Source organism: Phascolarctos cinereus, unplaced genomic scaffold (assembly GCF_003287225.1).
Source record: "Phascolarctos cinereus isolate Bilbo 61053 unplaced genomic scaffold, phaCin_HiC Scaffold_1;HRSCAF=81, whole genome shotgun sequence".
NCBI classification, from domain to species: domain Eukaryota; kingdom Metazoa; phylum Chordata; class Mammalia; order Diprotodontia; family Phascolarctidae; genus Phascolarctos; species Phascolarctos cinereus.
This window is the reverse complement of record NW_027555514.1, coordinates 86,092,894-86,109,560: the sequence shown is the minus strand read 5'-3', so window position 1 is coordinate 86,109,560 and position 16,667 is coordinate 86,092,894. Positions and strand designations below refer to the sequence as shown.

Below are 16,667 nucleotides of genomic sequence, written 5' to 3'. Positions count from 1 at the left end.
CTTGTTTGTGATTTGGAACAGGTTGATATTTTTAATAGAAATTTCAGAGTGGACTAGAAACCATTTGTTAAAAATGTTATTTTAATATAAAGCTAGTAAGTACTCTTTGATTTGTACCATCTTTCCAGATAATTACCAGGTAATTCATTGATAAACTGTTTTACAAGTTTGCATTCCCATCCAGAGCATTCACTAAAAAAATTCAAGTCAGGACAATGCTGATGATGATGCTTCAGATGCTAATTAAATTTTAAATGGACATGTTTCCATGCAGTTTTAAGATAGAGGGCTTTATGATACAAAAGACAAGTTGCAGTTTAGTGTCCTTACTGAAAAAGGTGATAATTATTAATCCTGTTTTTATTTTATATCTACTGTAGTCTAGGTATAGGAGTTAAGACAAATTATGGTATACACACTTATTATGATTTGTGAAGAAAGAAGAAATATGCCAATACTTTAAAATAAGACTTGCATCTCTCTATTTTGGAAACTAAAACCATATTAAGACTGACAAGCCTGTTTGTGGGCACAGTGTCTATACACAAAAAAATAACGAAAACAAATGACAACTCTTTATACATTTTCCTAAACTTGAAAAGTTTTCTTGCCTGCAGCCCAATTACATGACCGAAGAAATGTGTTTTTTCTAAATAAGTTTGTTACATGAGAAGTTTCTTTTTATACAGAAAAATAGTTTTACCCTCTGCCCTATTGGGCATAGACTATAGTCATTCTCAGTGACATCAATGAGCATTTTACAATGAGGGAAGAAGATGTACAGATGTTGAATAAAGTAGAATTCCATTGGATAGAAATTATATAGAAATAGATAACAGTCCAATAATTAGATTTTTATTATTCATTCAAGAAGCACTTATTAAGCATTTACTATGTGCAAGGAGTAATAAATATTTGTTGCATTTAATTGAAGGCACCGTGCTAATTATGGTTGAAAGTTATATCTTCCACTCTAACAAAGCCTTGTTTATCCTTTCCAATAATAATAAAATTAATAATAATAACTACTGGACAATTAGTTTCACAAATAATTTTCACTGTATGCTAGTAATAACAATTTTACCTAAGCAAGATATTCATCAGTAAAACAAAGCATCTCTATTGATAAGATCTTTTAAGAGTATATTCTGTAATTAGCAAGAAATAAACTTTTTAGGTCATCTGAATTTAGATTTTGATATTTTAAAACTGACAATAAAGACCAGGCCCCATTATGATTCTAAACAAAAATGATGAACTTCAGATTTGTTCTATCCTTTTTTCTTTTTTTCTATCCTTTTTTTTTTAAAAGTTTACAAGCTTAAGGTAATTATGTTATTGAAAAATATCCCTCATGAAAATCAGGGTAGACAATATTAGCCCTGAGCTAGAAAGGCTAAGAAACTACTTGCCAGTAATTATTGCTTGACTTCACATTTCCAATCAGCTTTTTGAGTGAAATTCTTCTTTAACCAAAAGGCATCTATTCAGAGTGCATAATTTGCTAACATTTACTAAATTCTTATTTGTGTTTATAGGAAATCTTCCTCCCACAATTCTCCAAGAAAACTGCATTTATCTACCAAGTCTCACATTATCAAAAGCAACAGAATTGACATGAATGAACTCTGTAACTTTACCTTCAGAAACTATTCAGAAGAATGAGTTCATCACTGTGTTTTTCATTTAAAATTTTTTTGCTCAATTTTAACCATCAAAGAATTTAGCACACACTTAAGGCAGAGGCATGAGTACTGATTGTGGTGATGAAAGGCATGAATCGACAGAGAACATAAGCATTGACCTTTGGGGGAGGGGAGAGATTGTCACCTTACTTCTCTTTATAACTAGTAGCTCGGTCATCTTAAAGCTCAGTGTGACTGGTAGAAGAAGCAACACAAATATCTGGAAAAAGAAAAGTTAAATTATATTACTGTCATGTTCAGTTAGCTAGACATAATTTTGGAATCACGGTTAAGCAAAATCTTCCCTGACATAAGTATACCATTTGCCACACTAAAAGGTACCATGTTTATCATTTCATCAAAGAAGCAGTGATCAAGAAGGGATGGATATCTAGGTACCACATCCATTCTTCATTTCAACTCTGTTGGTGCCAATGACATTTAGACTGTTCCCAACCAACAATTCCGGCCCTGTATTTTAGGTTTAAATAGTTTAAACCTGGCCTTTGCATGCTGACGTGAGTTCTTTCCTATGCTAGATATTACAGGCAAAACCAATTAGAGGTTGAAGGGAGTGAATACCAAAGTGTATTTTTATTTAAATATTTTAATATACATCTTGGAATATGCATTCCGTGTCCTGTCTTTTCAATTGGTTAACGAAAAAAAATCTACCTGGTCATTTGGTCTTTTTTGGGGGAAAGTGATGGTGTTTTTAATTCTTTTATACTTGAGGTTTTAAAGCTATAAGATGAATTATTAGAAGTATATGTTTTAAAAGTGTTTTATATATATGTGTGTATATATGTGTATATATATATATGCATATACATACATATATATATATATATATATATTTACAATGCATACTGACACTTCAGTGGACACAAGCTTTTGGATTTATGATAAAATAGGACTTGTTCCCTACCTCAGCCTGATTTAAATTATGACTTTTTATCCTATTTAGATCAATCAGAAATGATTAGGAGAATCTTTCACCTTTACTATGTTTTAGGGTCACCTACCCTGCAAATTATTGACTTCTGACCAGCAAAATATCTATTCAAAGAGCACAGGGTTTTGTGCCCACTCAATAATTTTATGAAGCAATCTCAATAAGTTCATTCTTATGCTTTAACTAGGAAAAATTTGTCTAATGAGAAACAACCCCCTGATTTTCTATCTCATGCCCAAGATCAAATTGTATTGAATATCTTTTCCTGTTGATTGGAAAGATAGCAACAACAAATGTAGATCTGAGCACAGGTCCTTAACAACATTTCAAAACAATGGCAAAATTATTATAGACACCTCCTAGAATTGCTACTCCTGACCCAAAGTTGACATAAGGTTCATTTCCTCTTTTCTCCTTATTAATAGGAGATATAATTACAATTGCTTCATATGAGCCTTATCTTTGCGGACAGATGTTTATGTTTATGAAAAGTCAGGTGAAATGAGCCATTTTTCCAACACTCTTCTATATGAAGGTCAAAATTCAAAATCTACACATATGCAAAGTCACTACTTTATCAATTTTAATGTAAATTTTTTAAAAATAGCATTCTTTTTGTTTCTATAATTAATCTTTAAAAGACTAACAGGCGTACATTTTAATAGCCCCTAGGACAGTGCTCTAAACACATAGTAGGTGTTCAAAGTAGATATTTGATGATTGATTCAGTTTCATACACATAAAAGCATGCCTTTGTGCATGTGGAAACACATGCTTATATAATGATCTATTTGGAAAATAGCCATATTTTGGAAACTGTATCATTAAGAATATACAATAATGACAAAAGAAGTTGATGGGATGCGTTTATAAAAAATAGAGTATGCTATAATAGTATTATCTATCAGATCAATTAAGTCATATGGATCTTTAAGTAATAACTTGAATGCAGTTAGATATTTTTGAAGGAAGACACCTTTCATATGTTCTAGGACCATTTCTGAAATCAGCCAGAAATGTTGAAGACAGTCTATTAGCTATTATTTTCTGCTATGCCCATCATTGGTGTATTTTGTTTTTATTATGCTTTTTAGGTATTCACCTTTCTTCCCCCCCAAAATAATTTCTGGATTTTAAAAAATATCATGCCATAGATGATTAACCTTCAATCACTTTAAAAGGTGGGGAGGGGCTTTTATTTTAGCATTATGATCTCTACTTAAGTGTAATTTATAATTTATTCTGCCTTTTTTTTGTCAAGAAGACTCATATTCATACAGAAACATACCCAGAAAAACTCAGAAACATATTGGCAGGCATAGCACTAGTATGCCATCCTGCATTTTGATTGGTTAACTTCCAGTGTCTTTACTAGTACTCATACTTCTAGATAGTCATAGTTATGTTTGGCATGGCAAATGCTGATCAGAGTAAACTTTACTTTTTATCAAATGCTATTAAGGGTAGTCTATCTGAATACCTTTTACTTGAATCTTCTAAAATAGTAATGATTTCAGAAGTTTACTGATCAAAATGTTACTTCTTAGTTGCATTTAATTCTTTCAGTTGAATCTATGACTATATGTATATATTTACATATATATGTACATATATGACGTGAAAGGGAAAAAGATGAAACATTTTGAAACCCAACAAAAGTAACTTCAGAGAGGTATTTTCCCCTCTATTCCTTCTCATTAGATGGTCGCTCTAAACATTTCATGAAACTTTCCCAATACCTTCTATATCATGAGATAAGGTGTAGATATAGTAGAATATTTATACTATGAAGTTATGTAAAATACAAATAGTGTTATAAGCAGAAGAACACAGGCAAACAAGTGTGCCACGGATCATTCATGAATATTTTGTTCATTCCCGGATAAGTAGGTCTTTGAATTCTTTGGAAAACTTTTCTTTAAAAAAAAAAAAAGCCACCCATCATTAGCAAAGATTGTGGCACAAAGTTACTGATGCTCATTTCTGCTGTCACTACATAATTTATCTCAAAGTAGTTACAAAAATTCCAAATTGCCAAATAGTTCTGACTTCATCACTCCCCTCCCCTCAACCCCCACTCCCAACTGGATTCTGAAAGAAAACAACCAAGCTGTTTGCATGGGAGGAAAATCCTGGAACATTCACCAAGTTGAGACGTCTAGTCTATTTTATTGTAATTTTAGATCATAAGGTTTTATGCTTTAGTAGTCAAATATTTGTGACCAATATTGGAGGAAAGTTATATAAACGAACCATCTGTTTACAACTTTTTGGCTCTTTTTGCTTCAGGTTCATCAGATTTTAGCATGAACAATCTGGTAAATGGTATTTTGAACTTCCAGTGGGGCATACTACTATTGCAGCCACTGATTTAAAATAATTAATGGCTTCATGCATATTCTATCATTGTAATTAATAAAAAAAAACTTCCCCCAAAAAGGTCTTAGACTTAGACTATATTCTTAGACTATATTCTTATGAAAGCATAGAAAGAATAAAAAGTATGTACTGTCGTTTTACATACATATATACATATTATAAAATCCATAGAACAGATATGGGTATCAACTTTCTATATAGCAAATTAGATATTTGGGATTTTTTTTCTGCTCTCAGATTAATATATGTTTCAAGAACTGTTTTAGGTATGTGTTTCAGGAACTTTTTTTTTGTTCAAGCAAAAATGTTTTGAAGCAGATTTCCTTAAAATAAAAAAAAAGACACCCACACAAAAGGCTGTCACTACCGAACAAACAACAACAAAAAAACTTTCAAAGTTCTTAATAGTTTCAGGTTACATCTCATTACTGATGCAGCAACTGGCTAGCACTAACGTCATAAATCTTCGACAACCAGGAGACAAGCACAGAGAGATTCTCTTTTCCTGAATGGAAACCAGTTTCTAAAAAGAAAGGGAAAAAAAATCATGCCTGAGATTTTGGGCTAACACTAAAAGAGAAGGTGCTAGGTGATATTTTGAGTATTAAGATCCTGGTGAAAACAACTGTGTGGCTAAAAAAAAAAGTGAAATAAGCAACCATGTTGAGATACCTTAACAGCCTTCCTGGGTTTGGGTTTTGTTTTGTTTTGTTTGCTTTTTTAAATTCTCATGGTGGCATTCCTGATTTAATTACAGAAGAGTTCTCAAAATCAAAAAGTTGAACCAAAGCAGTAGACTAAGTTTGAAGAAAACAACAACATGAAATGGAGAGAGAGAGAGAGAGAGAGAGAGAGAGAGAGAGAGAGAGAGAGAGAGAGAGAGAGAGAGAGAGAGAGAGAGAGAGACCATGTTACATCAGACACAGTACCTGATTTTTCACTGCACAACTTGTCAGCTAGATGCTCTGCCTCCTGGGCGACAAGTGAGAATATTTCATCTTCATATTTTTCTATTATAGTTTCACACTGTAAAAATATAATAAAAACACATGTGTACGCACATATTATAACACACACACACACACACACACACACACACACACTCCTTGTTAGAAAAGACCTAGTAAAATTTTCATTAGACAAGGCTATAAACCCATATTATCAGGGTACTCTTCTCTTTTTGATACTACCCTTTTCTGTCTAGTAGATCAATTGGGTTAGCACCCTTCCACGAATTCTAATTACCTCATTCTTATGATGATATAACTACATGGTTTGGGGAGAGTGAAAGGAATTTATTTCTTATTATTTAATTTTGTTTCTCATCTTTAAATTGATAACTCATTAAGGGAGCTGAAACTAGCCATTTATAATTATAATTTTTCTTTATAAAACCCACCATGCTTTTAAAAAGTAGCTTTTTGGTCAAAATGCTTCTTCAAATTTCACATAATAATCCATTTTGTGGTTTTCTATAATGTGAAGACAATTACAATCCCTTACTAATTCAAACAGACACATCTTCAATTTCACTGTGAATACCATGCGTGACAGCTACTTATGGAACTTTCTTTTCACACTCTTCTTAAAAAAACTAACTGTAATTTCGCCACTGGGGAAGCGGGGAGAACCCTGACATTTCGTAACAGGGAGAGATGGGGCTCACACTTGCCTCATGCATTTGGCTAACCTGCAGTCTAACTGCCTCATATCTCTGAAGTCCAGAAGCACACTTTTTTTTCTTGGTCTCCACTTCCAGGAACTGGGAATGTGCTTCACTAAAGCTTGTTATAATCTTACTCAAAATTTCCTTTTTACTGTTTGAAAAACCAAGAAATAATGGTATTTTGGGGAAATGATTTAAAAATTAATTACAAATAAGTTTATTTTATAGGGTGAAACATAAAACCATTCATTTCTATTCATACTCCCAGAGTACTTTTAGCACTGAAATATTACCTTTACTTTTTAATTAAAATTAAGTCAGGGGTACCCACAGGCCTTCATTTCAAGGTTGCAGCAAATCTGAGAGTTTTGCCAATGAAAGAACCAAATAAACATTTCAGTCTGACTGCTCTATCACTTTGTTTAGACAATGTTAAGGCCCGAGAAACATATTGGTATATATTTTGCAAGGCACATTTTTGCAAACCAGAAAGGGTGGCATGCTCGTAAAAGAAACATTATTGGAAGAAGAAATTGGCATAAAGCCAACTATAGTACTTAGACCTTTGTTTAACTGAATTCTATGCCAGAATATTTGAATTAATTCAGTAGAAATTTCTCTTTATTCTGAAAGACCTTGGGTAAAATTAATGATACCCCATACTCCTCCACCCATAATTTGGCTATAAATATTTGAAAGTGACATTAGTATTAATTTCAATTTTAACTGAGGAAGAAAAGGCCCTGATTTATGTGAAAATCTGTAAGGAGACTGTCTTGGCAACAAGCAGTACCTGGAATCATTCTTCCAAATGAATCAAACAACTTTGAGTACTTTCAGTTTTGGGGAAAGTAAAGTCCAAACTACTTAATTTGTGAATAATACTTTTAGTTAGCATACCGCCTGAAATTCCCCTTGGGTTTTTCATAAGGCATGCTTCAAATTGAATTACTATACTACTTTGAAAAGGCAGTAGAATGACAAATTAAGTCGAGTGGTTGAGGACTTTTTAGGGTTACAAGCTCAATCTCTGGCATTTCTGCTCAGTGCTATTAGAAACTCACTACCCTACCATGCTGCAAAGTGTCTTGAGATTCATCAGTAAAAAGCATGAGCCAGCATTATTTCCATGGAAAGCCCAATCTGGACTCTTAAGAGGATCGCTTACCGCAAATTTCAAAGGTCTGTAAGCATCAGAATAAAAATAGAATCGTTTAAATTCTTTGTATATTTTGTCCCCTTTCCTTGGAGCAAATCTCTTGAACTTCCTTTCACCGTTTTCAGAATGGTCTTCAAGTTTGTAGTCATTCATTCTCTCACATACGGTCTCCAAAACTTCTGTTAAGAATGCCTCTGACTGGGCTAAGGGAATCTATCATTTAAAAATAAAAAGAGGGGAAGGATTTCTTAATTTTAATATTACTCAAGAGACCTTTGGAAGTCAGATCGCATGAGGAAACTGACATACATAAACTCCCCACACAACCAGGCATTAATCTCTAACTCTACTTAGCTACTCACAAAAATTACATACATAATTTACAAGGTTAGCTCCTGCTTACGTAGTATTTTGCTTTCTTAAAAAAAGGGAAAAAAAACCTGCAGACATTTGAAAGCTCACAGAAATCTCTACATTCAATGAAAAAAACCCAGTATATATATTTATATGTATATTCGTACCTATTTATGTATATTATATGTACATAGAATACAACGAGCCCATTACAAAATTAAGCCCACAAATTCTGATATTTTGTTTCTCTATGATGACAAGAATTTTCTTGTTAACAAATTCTTTGCTGTTTTAGCTTAAGCAGAGTTCCAAGAGGAGCTCTAAGACGACCCATAGTCTGAGCTGTCCCTCGGTTCTGCCTTGCAGCTAGCTAGCTGTTCATCAGTTCTGATGCAGCTGTTTAATCCTTCCCAAGAGGTTTTGCAAGAGGGGTTGGGGTTGGGGTTGGGGTTGGGGAGGGAGGGAGAGGAAGAAAAGAAAAATAATGGCTTACGCAATTTAACTTCTCCAAGGTTCTACTATTTCAGCTTTATTTTAGAACAGCTGGTCCATCTCTTTGTCCGTTCCTTTCCCTTCAGAATTCAGCAAGAATTCAGTAGAAACATATAGACACTACCTACATACTTAGTGAGGGTCTCAACAGCTAGTGCTCTAAGGGTCAAAGAGCACCCCTCGCCCTTGGTAACCAGGACAAAAAAACTTCTCTCCAGTCTAGACAGGTCAAGGTGCACGATGCTCTGGTCTCTGTTGCTCCTTCCGGAAGGGGGCGTGAACTGAAGCCAAGTGCACAGTAAACAACAGTGCCGCATCCTTCGGCCTTTAGAAGACTTTTTTTTTTCCTCTCTCCACCCTCTGCTGATCAAAGTAGGAAGTTTTCATGACAACCATAGTGAAAGGGACTGAATCACAAATGAACTCGATTTCTGCAATGTTGATATATCCAGTCTCCATTGTCTCTTTTCAGACACAGTATGAACCCTTCCGGTCTCAATGATTACATTACAGAAGCACTTTCACATGTGCTCCCCATTTACACAAAGGTTTCCTTGCTTCACCACCATCTGGCCACAAATCAGATAAATAAAAGCTCAAGAATTAAAAGTGAAGCCAAGTTTTTGTTTGTGGTGTGTGTGTGTGTGTGTGTGTGTGTGTGTGTGTTTTAAAAACTAGATTCTATTATGATTCACACTCCAACCCCTATCCAACCCCATCCTCAATATGGAATCTACACTTTAAAAAAAAAATGCAACTCGGGAAAAGAATGCAAAAAGACAAACATTGCTGATGAACTATCCTCTGTCTCCCCTACATTCTTCAAGCACATATGCAGGACAACTTGCAGCTCCTTCAAGTTTTGGAGCATGAGGTTTAGTTTTTTGGTTTAGAAGCACATTGTGAGTTTATGCATTAAATTTTGTAGATACGTAGTTTTAAAAATAAGAATCTGCCAGGAAACTTGGCTTATTCTCTGGAATATTAAACATTCTAAAAACTCACGTGAATTGTTTGGGGTGAAGAAAATAAGTACCAGCATGTAATACAAGTAGTTAAAGTGAGTGGTTTTAAAATATATATTCGAATCACAAGGGATGCTTTAGTTTTATCTTTGGGGAAAAAATGTACACACAACAGGTAAAATGTTATATATGTTAATTTCACTTTGGCATCGATAAATGGTATATTAAGGGCCTATTATGCACAAGACATATTAAGATAAAAATTATGCATAAATTTATAAATAAAATAGATTTATAGGCAAAGTAGAAACATAGTTTAAATAATCATATTACAATAGCTAAGGATTAAAACATGGTATGTTTATCATTAGGAAGAAGCTATAAATGCAGAGCTGAATAGTTGAATTAACTGACAAAGGGAGCCCATCAACAGAAGGATTTTCCTGGTGGATATATTCTAAGTATACTTAAGCATTCACTGTCTGGTTGCCAGCAAGACAGTATTTTATTTTTAAGTTCTGAAGGCATATCCTACCCCTTTTTAAATCCAAATGCTTTTCAAAAAATCTCCACCTTCTCTCTCTCTCTCTCTCTCTCTCTCTCTCTCTCTCTCTCTCTCTCTCTCTCTCTCTCTCTCTCTCTCTCTCCCCCTCTCTTTTTCTTCTCCTCTGTCTTCCTCTCCCCCTTTTCTCCCCCTCGCCTCCTCACACCCAATCAGAGAAGCTACTGCAGTAACTTTGGGAAAATATATAGGATGACATCACATGGCAGACAAGTATAAGACTTTTGAAAGAGATCTCCTAGAAACTTAGACATCAAATCAGAGTAGAACATTGCTTACCACTATAAACATTTTTTTGCTGAATAGAAGCAGTATTTCCACCCTCCCCCCAAAAAACTAACTAACTTAAATATCTACTTGGTTATTAAACTGATGAACCTGGAAGGTATTAAAAATTTGTGGAAAAGCACACATACACATTCGAACAGTATGCATGGAAGTCAGTCTAATTTGTTTTTAAAAGAGTTCTGTTTATCTGCTGTATGTGCACAATTATTTATCAAAGGACACCTCCCCTCACCCCCCATGTAACTTATCTGTTTTCCTTAGTTTTCAAACATGATACCTGGATCTTTAAATAAAATAGGATATTACATGGTCTTTTAAAAAAAACACATTATCTTTAGCAAGTTCCATTATAATATATTAACTGTAGCTTAATGAGAGAATTCTTAAAGCAGCAAACTGTCCGTGTATTCAGCTGGTGCAACAGAACATCATAGAAATGATTCACAAAGGCCTTCCTGCCCAGTTTTTCCTTAAGAGAAGTTTCATAATTATTCACTGCTCAATGAAACTAAGAAAGGAAAAAAAACAGATAACTTCCTTTGGTTTGATCAATTGCATAAATAATTTCATTTTATATTGTCAATAGCATCGAGTTTGGAAATATGGATAATGATGCCTATAGTCCATGTCTTTCAGCTCTGAGGAGATATATACTTAGGGGAACTTGTATGATGGAGTTCAAAGAATTATATTTTCCTGAACTGTCCTGAGTAAATTTAAACAATATTCACTGAATAATTGAGCTTTTTTTTTGTCTTGAAAAGTGTTTTGATACTAAGAGAGTAATAAGTATTGGACAAGCGGAATAAGACTAAGTCTTTCTTTCTATACTGTGAAGGTTTTGAATAGTACTTGTCAATAAAGCAACTCCTATTGTAATCTTACCGGAGACATGGGCCTCCACCCTTAAAAGACCGTCTCAGAGATACTAACCTCATTAAAATATGAATGAAGAAGGCAGCCATCATTGTAATGGGAGAAAGCCATTTTACCCAGCACCACATTTTCTTATCTGCTGTTGCTTTTACGTAGGCACCTATGTATTACATGATCAAAATCCAAAATTGAGCTCTGGTCTAACATTCATTGCAATTATAGTATACCCAAGATGAACATTAATCTTAGGTATTCTAACTTTTCAAGTGAAATCTCCAACTCTTGCTTAGTGTTCATGTATGTAATATATAATTTGTGGTTTAAAAAATATAATTTTATATCTATTTATAGTCATTCTACTGAGCCTGTCGAGGTCAAGTGATAATCAAAATGAGAAGCATCCCTTGATCCCAATTTTAAAATCGAGAGAAGTCTTGTCAACTTTCATCCATGCTTTTAGCCTGCAGAAAACTACAGACAGTGAATTTATTACAGACCACTATGACAACACTTTAATAACAGGCAATTACAGGATGCTTCCCATGTTTGTTCATTACTATGTCTCTGTTAATCTTGTAGTAAATTTCTTGGTTGATAGCTATCACAAGCATCACCAGGAATACAATTATATTCCAGGGCACAATAGTAGGTGGGAACTGTCATTGTGGGAGAGCTGACTATTCCAGGCCCAATCTGCTAAGCTGAAATAGATTTCAACTCATTTTTAGAGCTCCACATTTTCATCTTTGGGATAATGGGCTGCTGTTGGCACTATTTGGCTACTTAGAACTGATCTGATACTATTGACAAGAGTTAGTCAATGTAGAAATTTTAATTGCGTTGAAGAAAATGTTGCATGCAGTTTAATCACTGGCTTTTCATCCTTAAAAACACTGAAATCATTTCTGATATTAGTTAAAAGTCAATATTTAGAAGGGAAAATTCAAAGCCCTCCTTTGCTCTAGGCTACAGCAGAGGAAACATGAATTCTGAAATTCTCGAAAGGCTGATGAGATATATAATTAGCTATTATGTTAATTGAGTCTGCTATGAGTTTGTTGTATGAGATTTCTTCATATAATATGCAAATAGCATCTAAGGTTTAGTTTTATTAGGCAATATAATTAGAAATCTTCTAAAGGAGTGAATTTCAATGAGGAATAATAAAGATTGGTAAAATTTCAGTTTACTGGGGAACAGAGAAATTGCAGTCCATCTGGACTTAATCAATAAAAGAGGTTTTAGGCAGCATATGTTTAGAGAGCAAAGCCAAACACGGTACCAAATATAGCAGAATTGCTCCATCTATCTTTTCATCATGGATTCTCTGTTAAAAGGAAAATGAGTTTTTTTCCCAAATGAAATTTTGGGGCAGGATTTCTGATTTTGGTGAAGTGACTCAACACAAGTATCAGGATAAGTTTATAAATATCACCCACCCCTAACCCAACAGGACTTGGGCAACTGTACAATGGCTCATTTCCAGAAATTCATTTCAAATCAAGTGCTTCCTAAGCATTTCCCACTTCCTTGCTGAGTGACAATGGGATACCAATACATTAGTTCAGTACATGCCTGGGCTGTTCAGATGACCAAAACAAGACCAACATAACTTTTGAAAATTTGGCCACCCATGCCCTGCAAATTTAATAACTAAGTCTCAGTCACATTTTTCATCCTTTAGCTCTTACTTTTCTTAAGAGTGACAAACCATATATTGAGCAAAATAATCTAACAGATTATTATAAATAATTTAGAGATTATTAGAAAATGGGGAGCACCTAACAACTACCAGCTTCCAGAAAAATTTTTTAAAAGAACATTACCTGTCCCTTGTTGTAAGATACAAGATTAGGTTTTGTACTTTTAAAAATCTTCAACTACTCTTGTTTAAAAAAGAAACAAACAGCAAAACCTGTCATTGTACAACAGAGAATTCAAGTAAAAGCAAATAATTCAGTTGTATCCCCAGGAAAAACACTGTTCATTCCCAACCTAAGAACTACTATTGTCTTGGACTTTGGGTCCACTTACATGAAACTTTTTTTTTTTGGCTAGGCAGTGGGGTTAAGCGACTTCCTCAGGGTCACACAGCTAGTAAATATCAAGTGTCTGACACTAGATTTGCACTCAGGTCCTCCTGACCCCAGGGCCGGTGATCTATTCACTGCGCCACCTAGCTGCCCCTGCATGAAACCTTCCTGAGCTTTTGCCGGTAGCTGACATGCACCAGAGCACTAGATTAGTATACCAGTGAGTTTTGTTTTTCTTTAAAGTAAAATCATTGTGCAATCAATAAAGGCAAGAGGGCCAGAAAGGGCATGGGCCTCAATTAACAATACACACACACACACACACATACACACATACACATGTATACATATGTATTTATACATATGCACAGATATATATTACAAATGATCTTAGAAATATAGTTAATACTAAAAGAATTTCTTCCATTTTTCCACGTCAGATAAAAAAATTAGCCACTCCTAGGCACACCTGGTAAGTGGTATGATATATGCTAGTCAATGGTGGGTGCAGCTTTATTTTTTCATTTGGTTTGAATGTTTCACAATTTGTGGTTCAAAGAGAATTGGTGCATCTTCCCCATCCTCTGGTCCATGGAGTGACCAGGAACTAACTGGTGGTTATCAAAATATGATGCTGAGACAACCATCCTTGCAGGCCACCTTCCCAAATAGAAAGAGTGAAAAGCCGCATTCTTGGAGACTTCCCTGGCATTCCCCAGCACTGTCATCTGTACATATGGCAACCAGGAATAGTCTCTGTGAAAACATTAGGGGGTCGGGAAGAAGATGGACAAGTACATTGGAGGATCAGATGAGAAAATGTTGTTCCATCACCACAGATGTGGAATCATACACACACATACACACACACACACACACACACACACACACACACACTCCAGGTCCTGCCAGACCTACATGCACATTATGCATGTGAGCCAGCTGGCCACATAGCTGACAAGCAAGCCAGAAAACTTTGTATGGCTTGAGGGTGAGGCCAGAGACAGCTGAAAGGAGGAGGAATGAAAGGTTTCCTGACATTCTGCTCAACCTTACTCATTCTTTATTCACGAGAAATAATGTGGAGCTGCAGAAGCCCTGGACTCTACCCCTTTGCGGCCTAGTCTCAACACCAGCTAAGCAAGGTGCAAATATCACATACCATCTCTGCCATCCACCCACTCCATCCCACAGCTTGCTGTCTTTCTCCCAGGAACCACTGGGAGAGCAGTTCACTGTTGGCTTCAGGTTTCTGGCTTGGAAAAATAAAGAAAGGTAAAGAAAGAAGGAAGATTGCTGACATAGTTGCATAATATTCCCTCCCTCCCCAGGTTACTAGGGCCACATCTGAAGGAACTCTTGTTAGTCATCAGCTGTCTAAGATCCTTATTGTGCATAGACCTCCACAACGTTGGAGGTCACCGTCAATGGTCACCTAAGAGGGTTCTAACTAAAGCTGAAATAGAAGGACACAAAGAGAACTTCTGCAAAGCCCTTGATAAAGATTATCCCATATGAACCTCATAACAACAGTGGAAGGTTGGGACCTCATTTTCAAGATTAGGAAACTGAGGCCCAGACAAGTGAAAGGACTTGCCGGTTAGTAAGTACCAGAGCCCAAGAGGCTTCCTCATTTGAAGTCAGCACTCTATCTACTAAGCCATAAACCTTCCTCCTCACTTACTAGAAAACAATAAGTGGAGTTTTCAGTCCCCCAAACCAAAGAGCTCAAAGGGAAATTTATTCTGAAGTTGTTCTAATGCTTAACTAGAACCCATTGGCACATGACCTGTAAAATACTGCTTAGCAGAAAAGTTGTCATTGCTTAGCTCTAAGGAACCAGAAAAGTTCTCATTAGATTTGACAGGGGCCCAAGGTAGGATGGTGATGAGAGGAACAAATAGCCTCAGGAGTATTTGTGCCAGTACTTGGAATAAAAGATGAGATAATAATACATCACCTGATATTTAAATATGGCTTTAAGATATCTTAATATATATATATATATATATATATATATATATATATGAAACCTTATATTTTAAAATGGCTCTATCTTATTTAACTCACACAACAAACTTGGGAGGTGGTCAGAACTTGAAGTCCTAACTCTGTCACTACTAGTTATGTGAGTCTGTGCAAGTCATTACTGTATGCCTCCGTTTTCCCATCTAAAAATTGGGGGAAAAATACTTGCACTCTCTACCTTTACAGGATTGTTGTGGGGCAAGTGTTTTGCAGCCCTTAAGGAGTTATGCAGTTGTGGATTGTGATTATTAGTGAAAATATGATTAGCCTTATTTTCCTGACAAAAAGAAAATGAGACAGAGAGGTTAAGGTCACACCTTAGGTCACCAGGGTCACACAGCCAGTAAATGGCAAAGCCAAGGCTTAAACCCAGGTCTTCTCATTCCTAGCCCAGTATCTTTTTACCTCCCTTGTAAAATTTGCATTTTATTTTAGATAGGGAAAAAAAGTGAAATGAAACCATTTCACTATGCCTGGGTAGTCCTTTGGGTTGCTAGGTGGCACTGCGGTAGATAGAGCACTGGCCTGGAGTTAGGATGAATCATCTTCATAAGTCTAAATCCAGCCACAGATACTTATCAGCTGTGTGACCCTGGTCAAGTCACTTAATCCTGTTTGCTTCAGTTTCCTCATCTGTAAAACGAGTTGGAAAAGGAAATGGCAAACTACTCCAGTATCTTTGCTAAGAAGACCCAAATGGTGTCACAAAGGGCCAGACACAACTGAAATGATTGAACAATAACAACAAAGGAGGTCCTTTAAGGCAAGATAATAGGAGGACTTAGGGGCCTCCAGAAAGGAAGTGGGGTGACATTCCACTCATTCCCATCCTTTCTAAGACCTAAGTTAGTTCCAAGGGAGCTGGTGGTGCATTGCTTTGAACATCTTCAGTAAGGACAAACCTTCAGCCTTTGCAGGTGCTTTTTGTTTTTGAAAGAACCAAAAGCCGTGTAGAGTCAAATTTGGAATAAGATGGCTGAGCAAGCCGGGGGATACATCCTCCTCAGTTTTTAAAAAGAGTGATTCTTTTGTGGTTTGTAACCCAGCTGTGAAATTCTGGACATGTCATTAAAAAATTGGTTTCATTATCTTATCTTTGCACATCACACACCTTAACAATAAAAGTTAGTTAAGTTTTGTGTGACACAGAATTGGGCAGGTTAAGAATGTAAAGTTCTAGGGGCAGCTAGGTGGTGCAGTGGATACAGTACCGGCCCTGAAGTCA

At 35.5% G+C, this 16,667-nt stretch overlaps 1 protein-coding gene across 1 annotated transcript; it reads right to left on the bottom strand.

Moving 5' to 3' along the window:
- Nucleotides 1-786: 786 nt before the first annotated feature.
- CNPY1 (canopy FGF signaling regulator 1) lies at nt 787-8,051 on the bottom strand. The gene is made up of 3 exons (XM_021009623.2): nt 7,854-8,051; nt 5,949-6,045; nt 787-1,905 (listed from the first exon to the last, which is right to left on the bottom strand). The coding sequence occupies exons 1-3, from the start codon at nt 7,995-7,997 to the stop codon at nt 1,865-1,867; spliced, it is 282 nt and encodes a 93-aa protein (XP_020865282.2). The 5' UTR covers nt 7,998-8,051; the 3' UTR covers nt 787-1,864.
- Between the last annotated feature and the right edge of the window lie 8,616 nt (nt 8,052-16,667).

Coding starts and splice junctions, on each gene's coding strand:
- CNPY1 (XM_021009623.2), bottom strand. CDS start 7,997: ATGAATGACTACAAACTTGAAGACCATTCTGAAAACGGTGAAAGGAAG. Junction 6,046..7,853: donor ACAGACCTTTGAAATTTGCG/GTAAGCGATCCT, acceptor ATATTTTTACAG/TGTGAAACTATAATAGAAAA. Junction 1,906..5,948: donor GTTGTGCAGTGAAAAATCAG/GTACTGTGTCTG, acceptor TTCTTTTTCCAG/ATATTTGTGTTGCTTCTTCT.